This window comes from Hermetia illucens, chromosome 3 (genome assembly GCF_905115235.1).
Source record: "Hermetia illucens chromosome 3, iHerIll2.2.curated.20191125, whole genome shotgun sequence".
Taxonomy (NCBI): Eukaryota; Metazoa; Arthropoda; class Insecta; order Diptera; family Stratiomyidae; genus Hermetia; species Hermetia illucens.
In genome coordinates, this window is record NC_051851.1 from 78,400,541 (window position 1) to 78,417,832 (window position 17,292).

A 17,292-nucleotide genomic window follows, 5' to 3' on the forward strand; every position below is an offset into this window, starting at 1 on the left:
GAGGTAGCACATTATGCCGAAAGTATTCTACCCGTGTAATAGAAGAGCTGGGCAAATTGTTTTCTACCCCCAGAGTCGTCGATGTTTATTTGATTGACCGGACATATTGCATGACTTCCGGTGAGATGCCCTGCCATCTACTGCCCAGTCTCTAACCAAACGACCTGCCACAGTAAACAATCAAAACAACTTTGACACATTACTGTGCTGCCTGACGCGGAGTGCCAAAATCGCGCGCAAACAGTTAGAATTTTGGTTGGGCCAATTGCCACCTTACTGGTTTTCTGATCCGCGTATTTTAAATCTATTTTCTAGCGCCTAATTTCGCTTTTAATAGACCATTAGAAACACGCGTTAATTGCACCGTGAGGACTTTCTTAGATTTTATTCCAAGTGGACACGAATTGGAAAGGTCGCGTGAAGGTACCAACTCGTGAGTGTTTTGTGGGGTCTAATGTGTCGTCTTGTTGGGACGATTAGGTCTTGTTTTGTGTGATTAGTTTCCCGGTTTCGCTGACGCATTTTCCGGGCTGAAAGCAGATTCTAACATCCTTTTAGCTGGAGTTACGTAAGTTCAGAGACAAAAATTTACAATTGGAATCGCCATTTTAATTCGAGCCGCCTGGGGAAAGGGGAGTTCTTAATTTATTTATTTATTTTATTGTTGAGGCTTTTCTTATAACCACTCGAGATTTATCAATTCGCGGCTATTCATATTCTTAATCTATCATGGCTTCAAACGATGTGGAGTTGTCGTAATTCTCCCTCAAAGTTGAAACTGTTGACCTCGCGTCTGGCATTGGTTCCCCGTTCTGATGATAGGAGAAATTAACGTGAACATCTTCCCAAAACTAAGTCTATAGTCTCATTTTATTAAAAAAAAAAAAAGAAAAATGATATTCTTGGACAAAATACTTCTCAAGCCCCACATCGCCTGCCATTGCTAGGAACCAGACATTCAATCGTTCCTTTCCAGATGTCCATTGAAGACACCAAAATGTCCGTGGATGACATTGCGTATGAATATCACACAACTTCGAATGCATTTATTTGGAAGGATATGGACGATAAGGAGGATGATTTCGAAAGTGTAAGTATAGTCTGCAGCCTTTCTCAGTCACGGCAAATCATAAGTTCCATTTCAGATAAAGCGAGAAATTGATATCACAGTCAAAAAAGAAGTCGAAGATCCAGAAACAACGCAGTCCAGTGCTCGGGGGTCCATACAATTACCAACGCGAACAATTAAAACCGAAATCAAAACAGAAGTAAAGCGGGAGCCAACTGATGACCGAGATTTAGAAATAGATTTTATAGGTTTGAAATGAAATGAATGAATGAACAACTGCAGATTTTATAAAGTTATTCCCTCAGACAGCGCCAACGAGGCAAAGTTCGAGCGACTCGTCAAAGAAGAGAAAATCAAAACACCATACAAACGACGCTACTCTGCCAATTCATCCAATTCCAATAGCCGATCGAGCAGCCCAAATTCATCTCCAGAGAAACGCGAAAGCCTTTTACACAAGAAATCTCGTCTGGACAGCATTGGAAATATCAGCGAAAAATCAAATTCATCGGGATCCAGTCATCACACAAAGGAACGCGAAACTGATCCTGGCACCCTTGCGCGAAGACAAAAACAAATTGACTACGGAAAAAACACCTTAGCCTATGATCGTTACCTCCAAGAAGTACCAAAGTAAGTCATTTACTCCACATAACACCGAGCACGGCAACTTTATTAGTCCTGTTTCCTTATTTTTAGGGATAAACGCACAAAAGACCATCCCCGCACACCAAACAAATATAAAAAATACAGTCGGCGAGCATGGGACGGTCTGATAAAAGTGTGGAAGAAGCAGTTGCACTTTTGGGAATCTTCCGCCGATGCTGCAGCGGATGGTGGTGCCGGAGGTAGTAGCGATGAGCGATCGACAGGAGGGGCGACTGGGAGTAGCAATGAGAGGTTAAACTGACCATTTTGTTTTTATACCCAAAAGTTTGATATTTCATATAAAAATAATGGGACCGATACCAAGGAAGTGCAGGGTATTGGAATATATGTATCAAGAATATTTTGGATACGAACTTGAAAGTGAACGGCGTTGCTCTTTTATTACGCATGTTTCCATGAGACTGTTTTAGTTACGTTACGAATAAGCCTATGTGAATGAATATGTTGCGTTTTTCTATTTTCTCATGTAAATATATATGATAACAATGGAAGATAAGAATATGCTCTTGTTTTTTTAATTACCTTGCTTGGGGAGAAGAGTCCTCCGAAGAATTTTTGGTCCCCTACATGAGGATGGACGATTCCGTAGCCTGCATAACGACGAAATCTATGAGCGAGACCAGGACCGTTAGGTTGTGGATAAAATCCGTCTCAATAGGTTACGGTGGGCGGGTCATTTAATCCGTATTGATGAGGATGATCCCACCCGGAAAGTCTATCAGGGCAATATCTTTGGTAGAAAAAGAAGACGAGGCAGACCCTGCCTAAGATGGAGCGATGGCATTGGTCAGGACGCCAGACAGCTTTTAGGGATATTGAATTGGTGAACCTCGGCGCAAAACCGGGATGTCTCGAGTTCCTTATTAAGGCAGGCCTAGATCGGATACCGGTTGTTGAGCCGTTGATTATGCTTGGGGCGAGGAGTAGTTATCAAATGCTCAAGAAGACAAACTTTTGCACCGAAAAAGTATTGCAATGAGAAGAAAATATTTTCTCGACAATAAGGTGTCAAGCAAGCACCTTGTTTAGCAGGCACTGAGGAGAGAGCATCTGCTCTCCGAAATATCGATATATGCAGAATGAAACAGAAAATATTCTTTAGTTTACAAACTGATTTTTTACTTTCAAGAACTGGCTAAACAAAAAAATCACTAAGAATGGCAGACTTTCGGGAAAGGGGCGACAAATTTGGACAACCATAGTAAAGTGAATCAAAATCTAACATTTTGAAAATTGTAAGTATGAACACAAGTAGTGTTGAGATTTTAATCGCGAACGCAATGCAAAATCAGAACGAAAATGGGAGCTTGATGGCGTTGCAAATCGAAAGAAACACAAAGCCTACTACGCAAAGTAAATCATTATTGGGATCACTTTTAAAGGTGTGGGAAACATTGCTGTTAAAAAGGGATACAATTATGAGAACTCCACCAGGCTAGTAACTCCCCTGTAATGTGGGGAATTTAGAAACTATTCCCTGCTTGTCAAAGGCGACTTAGTGAAAGGAAATAGAGATCGGACTGAATATGTGAGGGCTCATCTACGACTGAATCCGTTGAGCGAGATTTCGGCAATATAGCCTGGACATTCTGACGTTAAGGGGCTAGGCCGCCTTAACGTCGAGAAATTGGGATTTTTTTTTCAGCGAGACAATGAAATAAATTCAAATTCTAAACAAGGTATACATATGGTCGCTAAGTATGTTTGCCCTTGATAGGGTATAGCGGGCCAACCGCACTTATGTAACCTTCGTACACGATCTACTGAAACGGCGATGAAACTGCCACGCCTCTTTCGTCGATTAGCGGTCCATGGGGCTTGGCCGACGACCTACCGGAAAAAAAAGCGTTTTTAGTCAGAGTAGCTACCGTCCGAACAGAAAAATAGCCTCTTTCTGTCGAGCGATAACTGGATAAAGCAGTCGATGTGGAACTTTCGTGGTTAGAGGCTTCTCTCCACAGCAATGGTAATCCAAATTTGAGATAACATTAACTCCCGAAGAGATATGTATAAGAGCAAGCCTAAAACTTTCACAAAAAAAAATGTCAGATCCACTTTTTGTATTAATTACTCACTGAGAATCTAAACTAATGCGAATATGCCGTTTTTCACCATCACCAACGGTGTAAGAACCGGTATCCGGTCTATGCCTGCCTTAATAAGGAACTCCAGACATCCCGGTTTTGTGCCGGGGTCCACCAATTCGATATCTCTAACAGCAGTCTGGCGTCCTGACCTACGCCATCGCTCCATCTTAGGCAGGGTCTACAGAATTTCCGGGCTGGATCATCATCATCCATACGGGTTAAGTGACCCGCCCACCGTAACCTATTGAGCCGGATTTTATCCACAACCGGACGGTCATGGTATCGCTCATAGATTTCGTCGTTATGTAAGCTATGGAATCATCCATCCTCATGTAGGGGGCCAAAAATTCTTCAGACGATTCTTCTCTCGGACGCGGCCAAGAGTTCGCAATTCTTCTTGCTAAGAACCCGAGTCTCCGAGGAATACATTAGGACTGGTAAGATCATTCTCTTGTACAGTAGAGCTTTGACCCTATGGTGAGACGTTTCGAGCGGAACAGTTTTTGTAAGCTGAAATAGGCTCTGTTGGCTGCCAACAAGCGTGCTCGAATTTCATCATCGTAGCTGTTATCGGTTGTGTTTTCGACCCTAGATAGGAGAAATGATCAACGGTCTCAAAGTTGTATAATTCTATCATTATTCTTCCCTCTTGACCAGTGCGGTTTGATGTTAAAGAGGACTGTACCTCTTGCAATTACCTCAGCATCACGGATCACTTTCTCGAGGGCCAGGTTAAAGAGGACGCATGATAGGGCATCCCCTTGTTGTAGACCGTTGTTGATGTCGAATGGTCTTGAAAGTGATCCTGCTGCTTTTCTCTGGCCTTGCACATTGGTCAGGGCCAGTCTAATCAGTCTCATCAATTTCGTCGGGATACCGAATTCTCTCATGGCCGTGTACAGTTTTACTCTGGCTATGCTATCATAGCCAGCTTTAAAGTCAATGAATAGATAGTGCAACTGGTGTCCATATTCCAACAGTTTTTCGATCGCTTGTCACACAGAGCAAATCTGATCTGTTGCTGATTTGCCTGGAGTCAAGCCTCTTTGGTATGGGCCAATGTTCTGGGCGTATGGGACTATCCGGCGTAGAAAGATAGCGGTGAATATCTTATAGATGGTACTCAGCAACGTGATACCTCTATAATTGCTAACATTTTTAGGCATCCTAAAATCGAGCTTCCGTTATTTGTGAATACAAACGTAACAAAATAATCAAAATTTAATTTACAAACTCTATGAAACATTTAGTCAAAAATAAATCCGCTTTAGTCCACAAAAACTCAAGAAAACGGAAATTCTATATTCCAAGTTGCCAATGCGGATAAGTAAACAAGTTATTCGCATATTAATGATGTGATTTTTCCAATCACCGCCTTTCTTTAGTGGGAGTCAGTATAATAAGAAAATGGAAGTATATAAAAAGAAGGTAAAATTTGTAAGCCAGTCTTTATAAGAAAAAAAACTATTTAATGGATCGGTATCCTATGTACTTTCATGGAGAATGTAATTGTAACTATACAATTAAAAAATTTGCCTTGGCCGGTTTCGATCGCAGGGTAGAGGCGATCTCATCAGATACTGCCTCAGCCCTTCTACCCTGCGGAGCAGCGTGACCGAAAGCGGCTGCAGATGGCATTTAGCTCTTTTCTATTTAATACAAAACCCGACACGGATATGAATTAAGTCGATCGAAACCGTCTTATTGCAACTAGACTGGTTTCAGCTAATATTAACTGTTAATAATAGTTGGATTTCCTTCAAACTTGCGAGAGTTGTGCCTTATGTTATGGTACTTCCCCCGCCTTTAAACTCAACACAAAATGGCGCCACTTGCTATATGTACGGGACTTCACTGACGTTCTCACCAAATTTTGTGACAAACGGTTCACCCGTTTCCGAATAAATCGGGTGTGGCAGACAGAGAGACAGACATCAAATCGATTCGGTTTTATTTCACACAAAACCTCAAAAAGGGCTCACCTAATAGCAGCCCGGTTTAGCCGTTTTTGGGAAAAGTGCGTGTAACAGACAAACAGACAGACACTGAATCGATTTTAGTAATTGCTATTGGATCTGGTTGACTAGCTGTGGTTGAAACAAGGGAACTGAAGATGATGCACTTAAGCTCCGGTCCCGTGGCTAATCTAGGGAAGTGCAGCGTGGTGTGAGGTGTGGCAGAGGGCATTTTGTTATTACGCCAATCAGGAAGATGGAGGCTGACGCAAATAATGACTATTTCGCAAACGTATCCCCATCATGAAAAAACTTACAGGTGGTCGCAAGTTTCTTAATTGCCCTGTGTGGAATGCCAACGGTCGACACCTTATCCGTAAATCCTGCGAATCTGAGATCCTTCCCAGTGAGAAGAAAATGGTACGGTATGGAAGGGTTTTCGGAGCCTCGGCACCGTATAAGTGGTACATTCGTATTTTTTTTATAGTTTTCGGATGAAGAATGGGTCCTTAAAATAATGACCACTTGTGCATTCAACATCAGAACCGGGCCCAGCTTTAAAAAGTAATAATCGAGACCTTGGATTTGATATCCCACATGGCTATATTCGGTAAAAAAACGTTAAACACCCCTTTTGCGTGTATGGCGACACAAAATCTTAAAAACCAAAGGCTCTTAGTCTAACGGGTCATTGCACACTGCATTATACATCGATGGTAGCATTATTAATAAAAATAATCGTTGGCAAAACAGTCCATATTGGATCAGGGCTTTGAAGTGTGTTAGAGCACTTCATTCAAGACCGTAACGGCGCACTACAGCACACTGTAGGAGGCAATGTGGTCCGCATTACGCTCGTCCGAGATTTTTACCCTGATTTGACTCAAGTACTCATTCACAGCTGAGTCGACTGATATCCGACGATACAAATTCCACTACCACCAGTGAGATTTGAACCGCGACCTTCCGTACGACAGCCTTGTGCTCAAACCACTCAACTATCCGGACACGGTAGCATTAACGTCTTAAAACGTTATGGCGAGTGCTAAGCCAAAAACATTAACAAAAATTGAAAGCACATAAATTGACGGTACTGCCGAAGTCGTCGATTCTGTCTTCAAAGTATTTGAAATAAAATGTCCCATCGAATGCATGGTATCGTACATTCAATTTCGCTGGAATGCATATTAAATTCTTCGAATTGTACACTCGTCACCAAGGAGGTTTAAGGAATAGTCGTCTCGTGCGGTGTTAGTTAGTCCTCGCTCATTTTAACTCTGTGTGCACATACCCAATTGCATCTCTATGTATTCCAACTATTTGTGGACTTCATCAAATCCTATGATAGCATCGATCGATCCTTAATTTGGCATTGGAATAAGCCGTCAAAACATGTGCAATCACAGAAATATTGGAAACGCATCGATTGACGCTTCTAAACGACAGGTTCTTCGAAAAATATTAGGTCCAACCAGGCAAACGCAGGTAAGCAGAAAGTACCTAAAATGGCTTAAGATAACTGGCTGGCAAGCCATAAAAACGCCAGGAGCGCACACTTACACAGTTAGTGGAAACTTCTTGAGAATACCAAATTGAAGCGTCCCGTCGACTGATCCAATTAGAAGTGATGTATGAAGGAAGAAATGAGTACGAATTGGAATGACACGCCATCATAAGTAAGAGGATACCCTAAGCGTCCTATTGGTCATGGAAAAATATTACCCTCCTCGACCTAAAGCATCGTGTCTGATAAGAACTTACTTACGTAAGTGGAACTCATCATCTGAATTAAACTTTTCTACCGCCTCCCGAAAATCATACATCAAAACCGCTCCACGTCTCCGTTGGTGGTCACTAAGAAAGCGTCCTCTCGTTCATTCTTGTCACGCCAGGCATCCGGCACTCACTGCAATGCACACCGTGCTTTGTTATTTCACAAAACAGCTGGTGGATCGAATATAATGAAGTGGTACTCCATAGTGAATGTTATTTGCAATCGACGTATTAGCGAAAGCCTTAAATCCAAAATACACTAAGGCGTCATTTGTGCAAAGCTCAAACTTCCGAATACCGAATAGTTATGAAAGCAACCAACCGCACCTTGCCGTTTTAAATACAAAGATACCCCACTAATTGAGTCCTGTAACTCGCTATGACCACGTCCGTAATGAGGATATTCGCCACCGACATGGCTGCGCATCTGTCCTTGAGGAGCTACCGATAAATCACATTCAATTGTATGGTCATGTCATTCACGCTAATGATAACACGTTAGAAAAAAATCTTTCTGAACATTTAAGTCGGTGGAAAACGGCACAGGCTTTCCGAAAAAAGCGATCCCCTCCACACTAGGCCATAATTTGAAAGCCTCTCGATTTCGTTCGGAATAAGCTTGCCAGCAAGAGAAATTAGACGATCCAGACAAGTCAGCCTTTCTAACGAATGGGACAAAGACTGAAGAACTTTAATAGATGTTTGCATTTCTTTGTTAACTTTCGATGCCCAAAGGCTTTTTCCCGATAAAGATGAATTCAAGCTAATACAAATCTTTCATAATAAGCTGACACCATTTCTGGAAAATCGCATAGTAGCCAAGTTTAAAGGAATCGGTTCGCGATGCATATGGTCGATACTTTTAAATAGCTGGCAAGCAGTGCAATTATGCATCCGTTAAGCTGTATTTGAACTTCATCGCCTGAAAGTCCTGTTATATAGGTTATCAAAACTTGCGAATGCGGCAAAAAATGGAGGTCCTAGAAAAATGCACTGAAAATGTCCTAATGTCCAACAGCATTTGATATCAACATGTTTTCTAGAAGGACACATGATAGAAACACGATTACTTCACAGGAAAAATCGAATTTAATATTTAGAAATAACTAGACAGCGTCGTTAAATTATGCCAATTAACGATTTTCATTGCGCACTTGAAATCTCGTTCGTATGCCTGATTCTATCAATCAATCACCATCCGAGATAGAAACTCTCAACTCACATCCTTGAATACGATTAAAAAAATAAGAATTACAATAACCCCCTACTTTCTAATCTTCGATATATTCAAAAGGTTCAGGCGCTTCGGGTTCTTTCACATCTTCATTTTTCGGTCCGTAGGCAGCAACTGGCTCCACCAGTTCCTGTTCCGACTGTCCGACGTGATGCATCACGATAATACCTCCGATTGCGACATCCTTCAACGGCACATAGTGCTGCCCATCGGCTACACTCAGCACCTTCAATTGTTGACGCATCACACGGGCGGGGTTCTGAAGAATTTCGAAATTTGGTTCGGGTTCTTTTCGTGCGGGCGGCTGGTCTTTCGAAGTGGATGATGAGGCAGTGCTTTCCTTTGAATCTTCATCTTTTTTCTTTTCTTTGTCCTTGGGTTCGTCTTTCTTTTTGTCATCTTTCGCTGGTTTAGATTCTTTAGATTCTTTCGAGTCTTTATCCTCTTTCTTTTCTTCTTCCTTCTTTGTGGGCGACTTTTCGTCTTTTGTGTCACTCAGGGCTTCCTTTACATCCTCGTCTACGTCCATTTTCTCCTCCTCCTTCTTATCGGCTGTCTCTCGACGTTTTTGACGGGCTGCGATCGAAAGGACAGCAGTGGCGACTTTTTCACGTTCTTCTGACTTTTTCTCTTCAAGAGGAGCAGGATAGGCATACAATGATGGTTTTGCTGCTGATTTCAATTCCATCTTTGGCATTTTCAGGTCTGAGTTCAAGCCAATTATGCAAGTCGGGGTGAATGCCAAAGAAAGACAATGAGCCAGTGGGAACCAGTACCAATATTGGGTGAACACTAACATCCCCACGACGGCTTGAAGGTTTGTGTGACCAGTTCGGGACTGTAGACTTAACGTAACGTTGCGGCCGCCTGCATCAATGATTCCTTGTGCCAGGATTGCACCGTATTTGGCCATAACATCTTCGTGTTTGTTTGTGATGACTTCGGAGTACAGTTGTCGGAAGAATGTGGTCTTCGGGCAAGTCTGATCGGTGTGTTGGATCAAAATCATCGCAGACGCAATAAGGGCTCCTTGACGTACGAAATTCACTGGATCGAACTTAACCATTGGCTCCAGAAGAGATATAGCTTCACGGAGACCTGTCCCAGCACATGCAATACCCAGCGCCATTGCAGCACCGTAACGGACGTGTGGATTGTATGACTCAGCTAACAAAGACACCACAGATGGACATTGTTCAGGTGTACGGAAGAGGATAAATCCTATTGCTGTCACTGCAGCTCGTCGAACATCATCGTTCACATCAGAGACAGCAACATGGAGTAGTTTTCGAATAGCTTTGTTACTTCCAGTTCCACCGTATGCCATTGCCAATGTATACATTCCGGAGCGGCGCAGAACTGGATCCTTGTCTGTTGATAGGCTTGTGACTAAGGGATCTGCTTCCTCCAGTCGTGAATACATAGTCAACGAAATACCGACCGCTAAACCTCGCAAAATTTTCTCGTGCTGAGTTTCCTGAGCATACGAAACCATATCCTCGATAGCTTGCGCGTTCTTAGATCCTAGCATGACCATTCCCATTGCGATACCAGCCGCTTCGCCAGTCACGGCGTCATCCTGATATAAATTAAATTTCAGTTGTTCATAGAGATCTTGTCGGTGAGTTCCCATTGCCGCCAATCCCAAACCCAAGCAACCTCCATGCCGAACATTCTCGTTCTGAGCGTCTTTCAATTGCTGCAACAAATAGTCAATGATATTGGCTCCATGATTCGCATGAATAAGACCCAAAGCGTACAGGCCGCCGCCTTCCGAGTAACCCGAACTGGGACCAGCTTCCTTCGGTAAATAACTTTGCATTAAAGCTAAGGAATCGGACTCGTGTCCCCGATGAATCACTCCGAGGGACGCTGTTGCTGTCAGCTTCGCCCAATTCGTTGCCCGCGCCAGCCAATCTAAGTTATCACGTAGAAATTGATCGCTCGTTGTTCCGCTGTGCATGAACGCATTGGCTATGACTGTTGCTGTGTGGCAAATGGAAACACGAACAGCTTCTTTCGTAGCGCGCAGGATTTGAAGGTCGGCATGATTGCTTCTGATCAAGAACTGGAGTTGCAGGTCTATAGAAACTTCTCCTGATAGAATCGAAATGAGTTTCTCGATGTTCTTCTGATGGACTTTCTCCGAATCGTTCAATGAGTCGATTGATCGTTCAATTTTGGCATCGCCTTCTGCGTCCTCTGTTTCGGCGGCTTTCGCCTTTTCGTCATCACTCTTTGACTCGTTGGTTCCTTGTGGTTTGAATGTGCTGGGCAGGGCTGCAGGAATTGGCGCCGTTGCTTTCAACGCCTGCAATACTTGTGCGAGGAATTGCTGCGTCGCTGACTCGTACAAATCAAAGGCAATTTGGTAAGCCATGAGGTTGTTGCGCTCCACAGACGACCTTGTCAATTTGTCGAGAACTTCAGCCACGGCTAGAGGATCTTCAAGAAAGATTAAACACTGGCACATATTCACGTAGTCAGGGACACTGAGTCCGCGGTAGAGTCCCACCAAGCTCCTCAAAACTTCATTACGAAAAGCACGATTTTGGATGAGCGACATTGTGACATTGAAAGCATATGCAAGCATAGCATTCACATCGTCCGATTTGAGGATCGAAGCCTCAAAGATGTCCATTCGCCGGGTCTCCAGCGCAATGCCCAAAGCTTGGCGGAACTGGCCGTCATCCAAGCACCTCTGGAGCATTCTGTTTACAATCGCCTCAAGCCGCGCGTCCACGGGTTTCGCATCTTTTGGATTCTCAATCAAAGCAATTCTCTGCTGGATGTAGAAGTCAATACACTTTGCAATTATCGTTTCCGTGTATTCGTCCCGTGAGTTCACATTGAATAAGTCGCCGGCCCCCAACGCGTACGTGAGAGCATCCTCAAACGATCCCAAATGGTAAAACACCTTCGATGCAACAATTCCTGCTAGTTTGCTCTCAGGAAACTGTCGATCTTCATGAAGCATTTCGATTTTTTCAATGGATTCCGAAATTTCCGGCCAAAATTCATCGACAATACAATCGAGTTTTTGTAGAGCGAAAACTTTCAATTCAGGCATTGGCTCGTCAAGGAGCGATATAATGCCAGCCGCTGACGTTAACGTTGCCATGTTTATGTCTAAAATATGAGAACTTTTGTTAGAATTTTAACCAAAGGCTACCCAACTGGAGAAAGAGGTTACCTACTGTCTTTATAAACACAATCGGTAACAAGGCAAAAACCGACGGAAATTGAAAAGCTCCGACACGTTTAGGTATTTGAACGGGTCACAAGTAGATTTCACTTTCACTGTAATTATTTTCTTTGGATTTTCTTTTTGAAATTTACACAGGAATATAGTTCTTTTGTCGCTTAAAAAGTTACTTAAATCTGCAACATCACCCAATATTGTTTCTTCTTCTTTATGATATGTAACTTTGAAGTTTTGTCAATGGCAGATGGTGGGGAATTTGAACGTGACGCATGGGAAATTTTAATGGAGATTGAAGGAGATATATGGCGCAAAGTGATTTGAAAACGAATAATCAATTTCGCAAAATTTGTTTAGATAGTTGAAAGACTCAGTGAACAGTGATATATCCAAATAAATATTCGCTTATAGCTTATAGACTAACTTTCTAACTAACTAACACAATAAAAATGCCAAAACTGATATAATAACCAAAAGATTTGTTAGCCAATTTTCTAAATTTGAGTGAGGAAACATCTCTAGATGAAGGTTTTGATTCAGTTCGGCATATAAGCGGTCAAGGTTTTCTTGAAGATAATTTTATTCTAGCAATAAAATGGTAATAAGGCAACCTCCATGATGCACTAATAATCATTACCATTACCAATGGCGCTACGATCGGTTTCTGGTTGAGGAATGTCTCAATAAGAAACTCTAAAACTTCCCGACTTTGTGCCGGTATCCAACAATTCAATATCCCTTTGGCATGCAGTGTTACTTCTAATTTTCCACAGACATTAAACTTATCAATAGGTGCCACCGTTTCTGCGGAAAGCCATTGTGACAGACAGACGCACGGACATATAGACGAACAAGAAAAGAATTTTAATAAGGTTTTGTTTTCCACATAATCTTCAAAATTGAAGCCATACGAAAACTGCAGGAAGAACGCAATCTGCATAGATAGAAAGTATATCTTACGCAGCTACCTGGCGGCCGGACCTACGCCATTACTCTATCCAATAAGGAGTCTGCCACGTCTTCTCTTTCCATCATAGGACTTTCCAGGCTAACATATTTTCACCCACACGGATTAGATGACCCGTCCATTGCAGACTATTAAATCTGATTTGATCCATAATCAGACGATCGGGATATCACTCATCGATCTTCGTTGTATAGGCTACATAATCGTCTGCCTTCCTGTAGGATGCAGGAAATTGAATGTGGTTGAGAACTCGCCGCTTTGTTTAGTAGGAACCCGAATCGTCGATAAATATACTTGGATAAGGACTGTTAATGTGTCATGTACAGTAGGTACTTTGAGCCTATGATGAGACGTTTCAAACGAATAAGTTTTTGGAAGCTGAAGCAGGCCCTTTTGGTCTCCAACAACTGTGCACTAATTTCGACATGTTTATCTGGATGAATATTAATCTTCATCTAGATGAAGGCGATTTGTACATGTCGTACTTCTCCTTCTATTATGTCAATATCGATATTCTCATTCTTTTCCATAATCAGGATAAGGTATTCACCGTCTTTAGTAGCCGCTTAATACACAGAGCCGAAAAGCGTGATAAAGCAAACGTCGATATACCGATTATGATGGGGGAGGGGCATAGCGCGTCAACCACTCCTAGGTGTCATCATACTCGGTCCGTTAAAATGTGCTTTCATTTCTTCCAGGTTTTCCTAAAGCAGAGACGCCCATACTGCCGCCTCTCCTTAATGTCTATCTATCTATTGCTAGTTCCGTCTTTTGCTTACATCGCCCACAGGAAACTGACCCTACAACACAGAAGGGACTTTAGGACAGAGCAGTGTTAGCTTAAGCTTGGAGTTATGTTGATCGCCTTTCCAGATTTTAGACGAGGCAGCGGAAGCAGATCTAGCATTGTTAGTGCGTCGAGTGACATTCAGTTCGGTACTACCGTCTGTAGAAACCATGTGTTCTAGATATGCAAATTGATCGAATTCTTCGATCCTCTGCCATCAGACTGAGAACTTTGGTTTTGTTGGTGTACATCTTAAGTTCGATCTCTTTCCAAATCCAGAACCGGGTAAAGCAGCACGAAGAACGTAACCGATAGCAAAAACAAATGATAATGGTGACAAAATGCAACCCGAGACAGACAATGGAGAGCAGGTAAAGCAAAGATGCGAACAATGCGTACTGTTCTAAAATAATCTCAAGGATGTTATTGTGTTGAAGACCGGAGAATCCAGAGCGGAAACCAATCTACTCTCTGTCGATGAAACTTTCCAGATTTTCCTATATGCGTTCCAGGTCTATTTTAGCTGTCATCTTTGCGAAGGCAGGGGGCACACAGATACGTCTCTAATTCTCACACTTAAGACGTCTTAACGATCATCCCTTTCCACACTCTCAGGAAAAGATCTCGGATTCCCAGTATTTTCGTATAAGTGGAAGTAGCAGGGGTGCAGAAACTGCAGGTGCAGCGATGAATAGCTCTGCGGGAGGACCGTCAAGCCTAAAAGTTTTGAAGTTTGCAGTTTGCTAACCCACAAATATCTACCCCTTTAGTCCTTTTTTAATAAGCAGGGAAAGTTTTGGGTGTATTCTTAAGCCTCAATACACAGGGAATCATATATGTTTGGATACAGTAAATTACATTAGTTGTAATGTAGATCAAAAACGTTAATGATTCACCAATCAACCGCCCGCGTGTCGAATTTCTTCTAAAAAGTTACCGACTAAAAACGTTTAATTCTCCAAGTGGGGTTTCCACCCGCGAACAACTTCTATATTACATTAAGGTGGCCCAATTTTTTAAACTTTGTTGAAGTACAAAATGAATTAATCAATTTTTCCATTCCGACTGAGGTCTCGTTTGGGTTTCGAGTTTTCTTGAGTTCAGATCTGTGGCTCTGAATAGTAATAGTATAACAATACACAATGTGCTACCAGAAAGCAGTGGAGTCAATTCCATCCTCTTTAAATTTTCCAAAGAGAACCACTTAAAAAACGAGGCGTGGCGCTGTGTGAAACATCGTAACTTCCGTCTCCTTCCAACAAATCTAAAACAAATCTTCCAAGTTTCACTTTTGGTACAAGCGGAGAGGATATCTTCAAGCTTTGTCTCAATCACCACTAGGGGAGCATGTTGAAAATTCCCTAAGCAAAGCCAAAGTGGTAGACAGAATCATGAACAAAATGCCGGACCCCAGTTGGGGGGTACACCCCCAACATGCGCTCCAAGAGAGGGCTAATAAGACCGGTCACTATACACTATATCTGGACTCACCCAAGTACCATACAAACTAGGTACAGTAAGCGCCCCCTAACTCAGGGAGTACATTGGCTTATCCTACCCCCACTCATGTCTGGCCAATGAGTTTTCCACTGACCCGAGGAAATCACTATCAACAGAGCTAACTATTAACAAAATTGAACTCGCTCTTTTTAAAGTGAATTTTGACACAAGATGCATTCTAAACTTCACAATTACCATTTGTTTACCCCGACCTCACTTTCCGAAATCAGGAAGCTCAGTTTTAATTTAGTTCCAAGAGTATGCCAGTCATGATGACCCAACTGACTTTAGTCCACAGAACAATAAGCATAGCCCAACAACGAAAGGTTAATAAATTAGTCATACATAATTTACACTTTGTCGATGTTGAATGTATTGTTTGGCACCCATTATGCCAAACAATACATTCAAATTTTAAAAGCTAGTTTGAGTTGAGTGTAGGCTATAGTATGGAGCATGATCCTCCCAAATTTGGTGAAAATCGCACTATTATTAACAAAGTTATACTAGGTCAAAACTGTCGCTCCTCTGCAAATTCAAGACTATGAATGTCAATATCACTTGAAAGTGGATATTTTCACATAATATATGCATATTTTACGTGCTACATGCTAATAGGACAAATGCACACTCAAATCTCTTTATAAACGAAATACGCAAAACCTTTCATACCTGAAGCGTCTAGCTTCCGGTTTCCCGACTTGTTTTATGTTTGGATATTACTATTTTCAATAAACCGCTTTTGTCTCGTCGTGATCGGTTTCGCCATTTGGCTCTATCGAATGCCTGATCTGGGTAGGTTGCTGCTAATCATTCCTATAGTATTCATTATTTGTTCGAAAACATCAATCGACACATGCCACCCCAGGGGGCTAATAATCTCTTCATGGCGATTGAGAGTAACTAAAACAGTTAGTAAGGATAGTTAGAATCACTAATTGGCCTGTCCAAACGTTTTTAGAGAAATCACATCATTGACACATCATCAATCACCAGAATCAGAACTCAATGCTTTTTTCCTTGCATATTTTAAATTAGCAGAGTCAAGGGGTAGTCATGCTACCAGACCTAGATTGTGTATTGGTACTCGCGATGAAGCATAAAACCGAAAAAAAACGTATGCTGAAGCAACCCGAACCAAATCTACGACGAAATAGTACCCCTAATCCACGTGAGGGGGGGCGCTGGGAGTAACCTTTTATTGGAACCCCAGGCCCAAGCTCCGTGCTGCTAAACAAAAACTAGAACTAAATTTCGATCGTGACGATCCAACCCTGAGTGAAAGAGCAACCCTGAGATTATCTATGGAGAACCTACGTCTACACTCAGATTCTCTACTTATTCACGTGGGAATCAATGCAATTAGGAAGTTTTTAAAAAACGAACCGAAGCAAACCCCTTCTATCAGTACTCCTGAACATGGGCTCCAATGGGCGTCACCTGCTGAAAGTAAAATCTTGCCCACGGAGAGCAATCAGCCTTCGAGCAAACTTCTCCTTGGAAGGCATTAAGCTTTACTTTGGGTGGACAGGTGCAGATTATAAAATGTTAACTTTACCGACGAAAACACGAACAAGTTCCTCCCTTAACGGTGGGTGGAAGGATGTGCGACTAACTCTGAAAACGGTCTTTGAGCTACTATCGTTCAAAAAGTGTTTTCTGGCTCCAAAAGAGGAGCATAACGAGACTGGAGCTTAGGAAAAGCTTGGTGTCCAGCATAACAGCAGTTTCAGCAGATATGCCGAAATTCAAAGGCAGGGTCTTTAACCACAAATTTCATTGATGTATACCATAATAAAACCCATTTTGATTGATGCACCCGACATCTGGTGGCCGAGATTGAAGTTTGCTAACAGCAGGAAGCTACTGAGGCAGATTCAAAGGCTCGATTGCCTAAGTATTAGTGGAGCAATGAGTACTACGCTTACCGTGTTCTCCAAGCTATCCTAAATCCCTATTTATTTGAAGGTGGAATGGCATGTGCACAGGCAGCCAATCATACCGTCATGTGTCGACCTAGAAATTCCTTGACAAACATCAATTGGT

At 42.3% G+C, this 17,292-nt stretch overlaps 2 protein-coding genes across 5 annotated transcripts; one reads left to right on the forward strand and one right to left on the reverse strand.

Moving 5' to 3' along the window:
* Nucleotides 1-206: 206 nt before the first annotated feature.
* LOC119653066 (histone RNA hairpin-binding protein) lies at nt 207-2,239 on the forward strand. Of its 3 annotated transcripts, none has more exons than XM_038057544.1 (5): nt 207-568; nt 977-1,090; nt 1,146-1,317; nt 1,375-1,702; nt 1,769-2,239. In XM_038057544.1, exons 2-5 carry the CDS (start codon nt 977-979, stop codon nt 1,977-1,979), a joined length of 825 nt encoding a protein of 274 aa, XP_037913472.1. In that variant the 5' UTR covers nt 207-568; the 3' UTR covers nt 1,980-2,239. The 3 variants fall into 3 exon arrangements, with proteins under 3 accessions (XP_037913472.1, XP_037913473.1, XP_037913474.1); XM_038057545.1 differs by having other exon boundaries at nt 207-423; XM_038057546.1 differs by having other exon boundaries at nt 207-412.
* A 6,384-nt stretch (nt 2,240-8,623) lies between these two features.
* On the reverse strand, nt 8,624-12,198 carry LOC119651152 (26S proteasome non-ATPase regulatory subunit 1). 2 transcript variants are annotated; one of them, XM_038054559.1, is made up of 2 exons: nt 11,985-12,198; nt 8,624-11,916 (listed from the first exon to the last, which is right to left on the reverse strand). In XM_038054559.1, the coding sequence occupies exon 2, from the start codon at nt 11,906-11,908 to the stop codon at nt 8,825-8,827; it is 3,084 nt and encodes a 1,027-aa protein (XP_037910487.1). In that variant the 5' UTR covers nt 11,909-11,916; nt 11,985-12,198; the 3' UTR covers nt 8,624-8,824. The 2 variants fall into 2 exon arrangements, with proteins under 2 accessions (XP_037910487.1, XP_037910486.1); XM_038054558.1 differs by having other exon boundaries at nt 11,981-12,198.
* Between the last annotated feature and the right edge of the window lie 5,094 nt (nt 12,199-17,292).

Coding starts and splice junctions, on each gene's coding strand:
- LOC119653066 (XM_038057544.1), top strand. CDS start 977: ATGTCCATTGAAGACACCAAAATGTCCGTGGATGACATTGCGTATGAA. Junction 1,318..1,374: donor TTTAGAAATAGATTTTATAG/GTTTGAAATGAA, acceptor TTATTCCCTCAG/ACAGCGCCAACGAGGCAAAG. Junction 1,703..1,768: donor TACCTCCAAGAAGTACCAAA/GTAAGTCATTTA, acceptor CCTTATTTTTAG/GGATAAACGCACAAAAGACC.
- LOC119651152 (XM_038054559.1), bottom strand. CDS start 11,908: ATGGCAACGTTAACGTCAGCGGCTGGCATTATATCGCTCCTTGACGAG.